This window comes from Gymnoscopelus braueri, assembly GCF_963280865.1.
Source record: "Gymnoscopelus braueri genome assembly, chromosome: 13".
Taxonomy (NCBI): Eukaryota; Metazoa; Chordata; class Actinopteri; order Myctophiformes; family Myctophidae; genus Gymnoscopelus; species Gymnoscopelus braueri.
The window spans coordinates 15,232,665-15,243,714 of NC_137615.1; the positions used below are offsets into that span (position 1 = coordinate 15,232,665).

The window sequence follows — 11,050 nt, forward strand, 5'->3', positions numbered from 1 at the left end:
ACAGATGCCACTGATTTCCGGAATACTTTGACTTTTTATTGAAGAAATAATCATTTCTTAATCTCTTTATGACTTCATGTATATACAGTATGACCCATAACTTTATGATTTCTTTTATGACAAATGATTGCTTGATGTACTTAACCAGATGAGTGAAACAGTAACTTTTTTAATTACTCTACAACTGCTTAAATTGTTGATGGACAATTTACACAGGCACCAATAGATTGGAATAAATAGCTATTTCCTTTACATCATCAACAATAAAAAATGAAATATGAAATATTTACTGTAATAAAAAATACTCAATATCTTCTTCTACTGGATATAAAACATTTATTCACAATTTTACTATTTCACTACTTCTCATTACAAATCTTTCATGGTGGCATATTATGGTTGTATGACATGCAACTAAGGAAAAAGAGGGATCATTAACATTAACTATGTAGAGAAACCATGTTGTCCTTCTTTGAGAGCCAGACAGTGGCATACAGGGGCTCCATGAAATGAGCCTTGCATTTATGAAGCAGTGTCAGAGTCCCAGTCACATCATAGAAGGCAACTGAGCCTGCTTCAAAGTCAATGTATAACCCGACCCTTGTGATCTCAGTGACTTCCAACGGTGTCTCCGCACCAGCGTGCCAAACGGAGAAACCTCGCCTGTTTCTCCCCAGGCACCAGGAGAAATCATTCCCAGTGATGCAGCTGCTGCTCTGCTCTAGCTTTCGCTCGATGCTCCTGTAGGTGACGCCTACGTGCGCCCCCTCCCCGGCCAGCTCCACTTCTATGTAGCGTCTCCCCAGGTAGAGGCTCTCTGAGGTCATAGCCTGACGCCAGTACTCAAAGCGAGCAGGGTTGTCTGGGTAGCTGTGCTGCCAGGGGCTCGTGTTTGTCACCTTCCTGTTGTCCTCCGTCAGTCGCAGGAAGTGATGGGCGGTGTCTGGGTCAAAGGTCAAACGGCTTGTATCTGCAGTGGAAAAACATTTTGTTTCTGTCAGGCAGACCTTGTATCTCCATATTTCATCTTTTTATGTAGTTCTTTTGTTGTTGTCCCCCCCCCCATAAATGAATGCCCTATTTTATACTTAATAGTACGACAGTGTTGCAAAAAGTAGTGAAAATAGCGGATCTAAATATTTAACCAATGAAAGTATTAACAATACTAATTTGGCAAAGAACATTCAAACGTGATGAATTAGTTGCTTTTCCCTTACATTTCAAAAGGTCCTCCCGCGTTTCAGGGTGTGGCAGGGATGAAGCTTCTGGCATTGGGGCATTGATGATGGTTTTAATACCTAATGTGCACATCAAAGACAGATTACTCTGCATGCAACCTGCAACGTTCTGTAATCCACAATGACCTAGATTTGGATCAACTCGATTTGCAGTTTTCTGATCTGGTCTAGAGAGAATCAGCAGATACGGATATGGTCTGTGCTCCCAAAAACAATTCCCCTCGGAAATCAGGGGCGTTATAGTGGTAGGGCCTTCCCATAAACGTCAAATCTTATGAATCCAACAAGTTTCTTAAAGTACTTAATGGAATACTTTGTTTAGTATGTGGGGATCACACTGCTCTATTTGGCACTAGTCTCTCGAGACTTTTAAATGTTTCCACTTAACAGTCTGCACATCGGAAGTGCTGAAAATCTGCGGAAAATAAAGCGGATGTCCCACCTCCTCCCCACTTCCATTTAGCCTTTGCAGTGACAGTGAGATGGGGAGAGACATGCAGTAAAGATCGTCAGGAACGGGACTTGAACGCGTGATGCACTGTCAGGCTACATTAGAGCCTAGTGCCCGGACCGCTGGCCCAAAAATATATTTTAAAGATATTTTAAAATATATATTTTTTGTGAATGGAAATGACAACCAGATAACTGCTTTCTGTGCGGGACTTTTAGTTGGCAGAATTATAGATTCTCTGTAGCATTCGAAGATTGTGGATGAGTTGTCTGGCTAGAGAGACTAATTCGAAAGGAAAACCAAGCTTTCCGCCGTGACCTGACGTGAGGTCACAAGGAACCAGGAGGATTAAGGTAAATTAGTGCAGGGGAATCCACACTTTTCAGCTCAAGACCCAAAAGATAGATTTATTTTGTATTTGTTCTGAAAAATCATTATTATTATTATCATTATTTATGAATGAATTCATGCATGCATGAATGAATGAATGAATGACTCATGTATTTATGTATTTATTTATGTATTTATGTATTTATGTATTCATTCATTTACATTAAAAAAATGCTTTGAAATAATAATTACACTTTTTCTTTTTCTGGGAACGTAAAAAAAAAAATGTATATTTACTCATGACTCATAAAAATGGGTCTGTGACGATAGTGTACAACCCACCATTTTTACAGCTCTTGAGTTTTTCCATGTAGCAGGAACGGATCTGGTCACACAGCTCCTGTGTGGCGTCAGCCACCACACTGCAGAAGGAGGCCTGGTGGTCCGTGAGGCTGATGTACCAACCAGGCAGACACACATCCACCATTCCTTTTCTCCAATGCGAGTACTTCTACAAGAACAGTGAAAACATCATATAGGTTTTTCAGGCCAAAGACCCCTTAGCTGAGAGAGAGATGAAGCAGGGACCCCCCCCCCCCCCCCCCACTACATACTGTATAAAATGATGTTGCAGATTAAACATTTTCATAGATTTCATAGATATCTTCTGTGATGCCCCATATGTTAGTCTGGGTGGTTGTGGGGGTGAATGCCTTGCACTAACTCTTGCCCTATAGGGGAGCAGGGTGGAGCTGATTGCTCATTGGAGAGCACCTGGGCCCGGTGCCTCCAGGAGGCTATAAAAGCCCCACCCTGGCCAGTCTCTAGGAGAAGCCTGAGAGAAGCAGACCTATCTCCACCAGCTCCAACTCTACTCTCCATGCCCTTACCATTATGATTATGTTCTTTCTTTCCATCCACACACCTCGCACCACACCATGCTCCACACATCCACATCTACACTACTGATTACTGACTTCACACTCCATAGGATCCGTATGTTCTGTTTATACCTCAGTTGTTTGTTGTTTAGCTTTCGTTTAATAAATATGATTTGATTTATAACTTCATCCTGGTCTCCTCCCTGATGTTTGTCACGGCCTAGAGCCAAGCTGTGACAAATGGGGGCTCGTTCCGAACTTAAGTGAGTATTGTCAAACTTTAAAGTTAAGTTAAAGTTTTTTGTTGCGCGCAGTTACGGAGTGTTTTTTGAAAGCCGGTCTTGAAGTAAGTGGGGTATTCCCCGTGACGTAATGTAAAGTTGGGCCAATCAAATGCGGTTTGGGAGGGCCTAACTCGGGATTCCCTTTTTCTTTGTGTAAAGCCGTTTCAAAGTGTTTTCAGTGCGTGCGGTGTTTTGTTAAACGTTTCGTTATAGTTAAATTTTTTGATTCCCCGTTTTTTTTTTTTTTTTAGCGTGGAGTTATTTGAATGTATGTGGGCTAAGTTTTTGACACACTGGTACACTGGTAATTGAATATTCACATAGGAGCTACTGTTTGTCCCATGTTAGGCATAAGCCACGTTTAGTTTTTAAACTTTCGTGGATTTTGTTTTTTTTCTTGTGTTTTTGTAATGTTGGGGTGAACGCGGTAGTAGCAGTTGTCTCGGGAGCACGATACGTGGCTGACGGCATAATTATCAACTGGTTACGTTGTCTCCTGCGTATAATTAGTGCATAAATACCCCCGCAACACCTCATGAAGAGCTAGGGGTGAGTTATATAAGATTGGATTAGGCAGCTAGGGGACGCTCCTGATTAGTCGGTTACAGTTTGTACCAGTGTTTAATTTAACGTGTCTGGTATACATTCAAGTGATTAAAATGGCTCAAATTGATGAATTTGTCGCGTCGCCGTCAGAAGATTTTTTGGAGAGCTGTACAAAGGAGCAGCTCCTAGAAATTTCTGACTATTACAAAATTGACATTGGGGACAGGAGACGGAAATTACAGACAATTAAGGTAGTATTAAGTGCTGGCTTGGAAGATATTGGTATCTTGCCAGGTAATGAAACAGGGGAGGACGGTGCGGCGGTGCCGCCACCAACCCAAAATCTGTCTTTTTTGGAACAAAAAGAACTGATGCTTGTTCAGTTAGAAATGGAGAGGGTCAGACAGCAGCTTAAAATTGAAAAAGAAAGAGTTGAAGTAGAGCGAGAGAGACTTGAGGTGGAAAAAATGAGAATTCTTCTGCAGAGAGAGAAGGTAGAGCTTGTCAAGGAGGGTAAATTGGACCAGAAGCTGTTGGAAGGAGATGGAAGTGTAGCTTCAGGAAAGCGATCGTTTGATTTGGTGAGCAGTTTGCGATTGATGCCAAAGTTTAGTGAGAAGGAGCCAGAGACTTTTTTTTCACTTTTCGAAAGATTGGCTAATTCAAGAGGTTGGCCTGATGCGGACCGGACTGTGATGCTGCAGTGCGTGCTTACTGGGAAGGCACAGGAGGCGTATTCGGCATTATCGGTAATGGAAAGTTTAAATTATGCCACTGTTAAATCTGCTGTTCTTAAAGTGTATGAAAGGGTGCCGGGGAGTTACCGTCAGCACTTTAGAAACAACAGAAAAGACGACAAACAGTCATATTTGGAGTTCTCACGGGAGTTGGTCATTAACTTTAACCGTTGGCGGATGGTTTCAGGTGGTGACACATGTGAGGGCTTATGTGACTTACTACTGTTAGAACAGTTTAAAAATGCAATCCCAAATCGTATAGCAACATATATTACAGAACAGCAGATTAAAACAGTGGCAGAGGCGGCCGCTTTGGCTGATCAATATGTGTTGACGCACCGAGAGTGGGTACCGCGGGGCGCCCAAAGTACGCACCGGGAGAGCAGCGCACCCAGCCATCATTATAGCGCACCCAGCCATAATTCTAACGCACCTTTCACCAGGTATTCGAAAATGGAGGATGGGAAAAGTAGGGCTGCCCGTGACGGTGAAAAAACATGTCACTATTGTGGAAAAAAGGGTCACATAAAGGCAGACTGTTATTCTTTACAACAGAGGAATAAAACGCACGTGAACGTGAAGTCAGCAGCGTTTGTTGCGCCGGTGTCTGTGGTGTCGCGGTCGGAAGGTCCTTTACATGGGAACGAGAGGAGTCTCGGCGATGTAGACGAGGCGTACCGTCCATTTGTAGAGAGGGGGTTTGTCTCCCTTGTTGGGTCCAATGAAAAGGTGCCCGTAACAATTCTGCGGGACACTGCGGCGCTGGGCACATACGTGCTTGATTCGGTTCTGGCGTTTTCCTCTAAGTCTGCAACTGGGGATGCCATGTTGAGCCGTGGTATGGGCATGTCCATAATCTCTTCTCCTACACACAAACTTGAAATTGACTGTGGCTTGGTCCATGGTGAGGTGGAGGTGGCGTTGCGTGAGGCGTTTCCGATGGCTGGGGTCGATGTCCTCTTGGGGAATATGCATGCGGGTGGCCTCGTATGGGCTAAGGTGCCGCCAGCACCATTGGTGAGTCTGGTTCCGATTGTAGCCAGTGATCCAGACGAGAGCGAGCGGGATTTTCCGCAGGTATTTGCAGCAGCAGCTGTGACACGCGCCGGCGCTCGTGAAATTGAGCGTGACAAAGTTGAAAATTCTGATGCCGGTTTTGCGTTATCTGATGTGCCCATTTCTGTTTCCCAGACAGAGCTTGTTGCGGCGCAGCAGTCCGATCCGTCCATCAGAGGCCTCTTTGAGGAAGTTCTGACAGGTAGTGAGGTGGAGGATAGCGCAAATGGGTATTTCCTTGATAAAGGGTTGCTAGTGAGGAAGTGGGTGCCATGTGGGGAACTTGGGGTGGGGGAACCAGTGTTCCAGGTGGTAGTTCCAGCTAAATACAGGGATTTAGTGTTGAAACTTTCACATGACCAGTCAGGGCATTTGGGTGTCAAGAAAACATATTATCGGATTTTGCAGTATTTTTTTTGGCCCAAGTTGAGAAAGGATGTGGCTGCATACATTAAAACGTGTCACACATGCCAGATGACTGGGAAGCCCAATCAGGTAATTAAGCCTGCCCCATTGCACCCCATACCAGCTATAGGGCAGCCATTTGAGCACATCATCATCGATTGTGTCGGCCCTCTGCCTCCCTCTAGGTCTGGCGCAAAGTACCTGTTAACAGTCATGTGCCAGGCAACCAGGTATCCAGCTGCCTATCCACTACGGTCAATAACGACTAGGGCTGTGGTTAAAGCTCTCTCGCAGTTCATGTCAATATTTGGTATTGCTCGGGTTCTGCAGAGCGACCAGGGATCCAACTTCTCCTCCCATATGTTTGCTCAGGTTCTGAAGCAGCTCCGGGTGAAACACTCTCAATCATCAGCGTACCATGCTCAAAGTCAGGGGGCGCTAGAGCGGTTTCACCAGACCTTAAAATCCTTAATGCGGGCTTATTGCACGGAGTTGGGCAAAGATTGGGGGGAGGGCTTGCCCTGGTTACTTCTGGCTGCTCGGGAGGTGGTGCAAGAAAGTACTGGGTTTAGTCCTAATCAGTTGGTTTTTGGTCATTTAGTTCGTGGTCCACTTGCACTGCTTCATGACAACTTTAAGGCTCCTGACCCTCCCAAAAATCTAATTGACTTTGTCAATGGGTTCAGGCAGCAGTTGTATGTGGCAGGTACAATGGCTAAAGAGAATCTAGCAAAGGCTCAAGTGAAAATGAAGCGCTCCTATGATCGGCGGGCTGAACGTCGGGAATTCAGTCCGGGCGATCAGGTGCTGGCTCTTTTGCCAATTGTGACCTCGCCTTTCCAAGCAAAGTTTACAGGTCCACACACTGTGGTTGAGAAAATTTCAGAGGAAAACTATGTCATTTCAACTCCAAACCGTCGTAAAGCTACTCAATTGTGTCACGTAAATCTGTTAAAACCATATTATGGCCGAGAGTCTGGGGAGATTCTACCTGTGTGTTTGGCAGCGGGCGTGGGTCCTACCTCTCAGTCGGTGGCAGTGGCTGAGGGCGAGGACACCAACACATTTGACGAGACATTGGTGTATGGGCGCTTGAAAAACACAGAGTCCCTTAGTAAGTTAGACAACCTGTTGTGTCATCTCCCCAAGGCTCGGCGGTCAGAGTTGGCTAGGTTGATTGGTAACTTCCCAGGTTTATTTGGGGATACACCATCACAAACACATCTTATCGAACATGACATTGAGTTGATTGATCCAAAACCCATTCGGCAGCGTTTTTATCGGGTCTCGGCAGACAAACGCCGGGTGTTGGATGCAGAGGTCCGGTATATGTTGGAGAATGGGATTGCGGAGCCGTCGTCGGCTAGTTGGGCTTCACCATGCATTTTGGTTCCGAAGTCTGACGGGTCATTTAGGTTCTGTTCGGATTTTCGCAAAGTTAACAACGTGACAAAACCAGATGCCTTTCCATTGCCTAGAATGGATGACTGTATTGACGAGGTTGGGTCAGCGAAGTTTGTCAGCAAATTTGATTTGTTAAAGGGATACTGGCAAGTCCCACTGTCAAAAAGAGCTAGGGAAATTGCATCCTTTATTACTCCGTCCGGTCTCTACTCCTACAAAGTCATGCCATTTGGGTTACGAAATGCACCGGCGACGTTCCAACGCCTTATGAATAGGGTTGTTGGTGACCTCGAAGGCTGTGCCGTTTATTTGGACGACGTGGTCGTGTATAGTGACACTTGGGAGAGTCACATTGCACGTATCCACTCGCTCTTTCAGCGTTTGGCTGATGCGCAGTTAACAGTCAATCTTGCAAAATGTGAATTTGCTCGTGCAACGGTCACGTACCTTGGTCGTGTGGTCGGCCAGGGGGAGGTCCGTCCTGTGCACGCAAAAGTGATTGCTGTGGAGAATTATCCTCCTCCCGCTACTAAGAAAGATCTTATGCGATTCTTAGGGTTAATAGGATACTATAGAAGTTTCTGCCGAAATTTTTCTTCTGTTGTCTGTCCTCTGACTGACCTTCTCAAGGACAAGGTGAAGTTTGTCTGGTCCTCCCAGTGTCAGCAGGCATTCCAAAATGCTAAGATCTTGCTGTGCTCTGCCCCAGTGTTGGCAGCTCCTCGCATGGACCAACAGTTCAAGTTGCAGGTCGATGCGAGTCATTTTGGGGCAGGTGCAGTATTGTTGCAGGCTGACAGTGGGGGGCTGGACAGACCAGTCAGTTTCTTTTCTAGAAAGTTTAATAAGCACCAGCTTAATTACTCTGTTATTGAAAAGGAAGCATTGGCACTGGTGTTGGCTTTGGTGCATTTCAGTGTGTATGTGGGATCTGGGGTGCCTGTTATTGTCGATACAGATCACAACCCACTTACATTCCTTAGCTCTCTTAAATGTCCAAACCAAAGACTTATTAGGTGGTCTTTGTTGTTACAGTCATTTTCTTTGGACATCAGGCACATTAAAGGGAAAGATAATGTGGTGGCAGATGCACTGTCTCGTGCTCCTGTGTAAATGTCTGTCTAATCCTTGATGTCTTTGTTTTTCTAGAGCCTGGCGTTGTGGTCCCTGGCCTGTCCTGCTCCTTGACAGCCCTATTGCTAGCTGAAACACCAGGATCCAGCTGTTGAGGGGGGAGGAGAGTCCAGGGGTGTGCAAAGCCAGGGCTCTAAGGGTGTATTACACTCTAGTAGTAGACACATTTTCTGAAAGTATTTGAGTCTGAAATTGTAAAATTTAATGTTAAAATAGTGTGATGTAAAGTGCACTCAAGTGTTTGAATTTTGGGTTTGAGTATTGTTTTGTATTTAAGTAGTGTTCAATGGGGAGCCGTGGTTCCTAGTGGGACCACGTCTTTAAGGGGGGGTCAAACAGTCAAACAGTCAAACAGACTTGTTTGACAGCACTGTCATCAGTGTATGTTGGATTCATGTTAATGAGTATTTTCAGACATTGTGCCGCGCGTGAGCATGTAGATCTGATATTTTTGAAACTTGTTAGGAAAAACCTTTTTATGACACTCAGCACTTGTGGTCACCCACCACTGACACGCTTTTTCCACAAAGCAACCGGGAGGAATTTTCACAGACATGCCTACAGTACGCTGTATACACATTCAACAAGCTAAAACCCAAAATAAACCCAGAGAATGTTGTGTACACTTCCCCACACATCAGATTATGTAAGAGATTTGCCGGATCGGCTCAGATTGATGACAAAGTCGGAGTGACGTTGGTGTTTTGGGATTTTCCAAACACATACAGTATATTCGTGTTCCTTTTTTACCTCCAGGAAGTCGACGTCGGTCTTGTTCCTCGCCAGCTTCTCCATGCGTGCCAAGGTTTTCTTCAACTCCGCTCTCTTCTGTTCCAGATGTGCCTGTATGCCCTCCGCCTGCCTGAGAGCCCGTCTCTTTTCACACTCCAGATCCTCCACTACCCCTCTCCTGGCCTCTTCCACAGCTGTCTGCAGCGTGGCGAACTGCTGCTCCACCACAGTGAGAATCCCTGCAACAGAAGTCTGAGCGCGGTGGGTGTCAAAATATCAAATCAAAGTTTATTTATATAGCACATTTAACATGACCAGGTAAAAAATATGGAACACTGTAAAAGTTAGGACAATATGAAAGCAGCGTGTGAGGGTGACAAAATCCCACGTGATGTGTCCCTTCTTTAGGTATGTCATTAGAGGTCACAGATTTTCCCATTTCTTTTTCCAAAATGTTCTGAAACACATTTCCAAAAATAGCAGATCTACAAGCTTAAAGATCAGCTATTTTCAATATTTGTCGTACAACGTATATAGGCTCAAGCGCTTAATATACAGTACCTCTATTTCTACATTATTGCTCTGAAGTTTGCCAATTGCCTTCTCAGCTGTTGAAATGGTCTTGACAATCTCAGCTTGTTTCTCCTGCAGGTCCATCTACACTCGATTGAACACAAACAGAAAGAGATATTACATCAGGCTGTCAAATAAGCCTTTGTGCATCAGAGGAGTGTTTGTGTTCTTTGTGCAAGACATCAGCCCTTAAATAGATTGAAAGTAAAATAAATCATTATTGAACACAGCATTTCATTTATTGTTTTAATACTCAGTCCTGCGTGCATGTGTCTGTGTGTGACATCACATGCATGTGTCATGTTATGTGTACACGTGCAGGCACGCACATGTACGTGTGTGTGTGTATATGTGTGTTTACAACCTCAAACTGTCTTCGAGCGTCCCCTACAGATGCAGTGGTATGCTCCTTGTGCCCCTGGATGTCACACTCCTGGCAGACGCAGCATTCATCCTGCAGACAGAAGAGCTCCAGGGGAAGCCGGTGGACATCACATGTACGACACTCTATATCAGCAAGGGGCTCCACCAGACGGTGGTTCTGAAATTTGGTTTTCTCCAGGTGGGGTCTGAGGTGGGCTTCGCAGTACGACACCAGGCAGGTTAGGCAGGACTTCAGGGCTCTACTGGGGCTCTCGATGCAGGAATCACACAGCACATCTGTGCTCGGCGTGTCCGAGGAACAGTCCACAGATGGGCCTGTGCTGTTTACATCTACTGTGTCCTCATTTCCTAGGGAGTTGTCTTGGGTTTCAGAGAGCGGCATGTTCTGTTCCGTGCTCTCTTCGTCTGTCCCGGGAGTCTCCATGTCTGAGGGTGATCAGCTATAGTTTCGCGTCGGATCGAGGTGACTCTTCTCACAGAAGCTATGAAGTGGTATAGTTAAAGTATGGGCTAGAGCTAGACTGTACATAATCTGCTGGACTCCTTCCTGTCTCTGTGCAGACACAAGGCCTTTTTTGTGAGCACACAAGGGAAGAATTACGAACCACGCCTAAAGGGCTATATTCGACTCAGCCAGCCAAAACGTTCTCTTATTTCACTCCACCCCCGTTTTCCCCTGATCTCACCCACTGTATCCAAACTCATTTAGCTGAAGATAAAAGTTAACCCAGTTCACAGAGGATCACGGGAGGAAATGACTACTAGTGCACCGTGGCCCAGCGGGGGACAGGAATGAATGAGATCTCTGTAAGCTACACTGTAAAATAGTAGTTTAACTCAGAGAGTGTACTTTCTGAGTTCAATGAAAACTAAGTACTGACATGTTTCTGTCTCT

General features: G+C 45.2%; 1 protein-coding gene across 2 annotated transcripts; it reads right to left on the reverse strand.

The window, feature by feature from the left end:
- Positions 1-109: 109 nt before the first annotated feature.
- Positions 110-10,879, reverse strand: LOC308098683 (tripartite motif-containing protein 16-like). Of its 2 annotated transcripts, XM_080447092.1 has the most exons (6): positions 10,136-10,879; positions 9,760-9,855; positions 9,217-9,450; positions 2,362-2,530; positions 1,218-1,298; positions 113-970 (listed from the first exon to the last, which is right to left on the reverse strand). In XM_080447092.1, the coding sequence occupies exons 1-6, from the start codon at positions 10,577-10,579 to the stop codon at positions 441-443; spliced, it is 1,554 nt and encodes a 517-aa protein (XP_080303218.1). In that variant the 5' UTR covers positions 10,580-10,879; the 3' UTR covers positions 113-440. The 2 variants fall into 2 exon arrangements, with proteins under 2 accessions (XP_080303219.1, XP_080303218.1); XM_080447093.1 differs by lacking the exon at positions 1,218-1,298 and having other exon boundaries at positions 110-970.
- Between the last annotated feature and the right edge of the window lie 171 nt (positions 10,880-11,050).

Coding starts and splice junctions, on each gene's coding strand:
- LOC308098683 (XM_080447092.1), bottom strand. CDS start 10,579: ATGGAGACTCCCGGGACAGACGAAGAGAGCACGGAACAGAACATGCCG. Junction 9,856..10,135: donor ACGCTCGAAGACAGTTTGAG/GTTGTAAACACA, acceptor AATCGAGTGTAG/ATGGACCTGCAGGAGAAACA. Junction 2,531..9,216: donor CCGACGTCGACTTCCTGGAG/GTAAAAAAGGAA, acceptor CTGTTCTTGTAG/AAGTACTCGCATTGGAGAAA.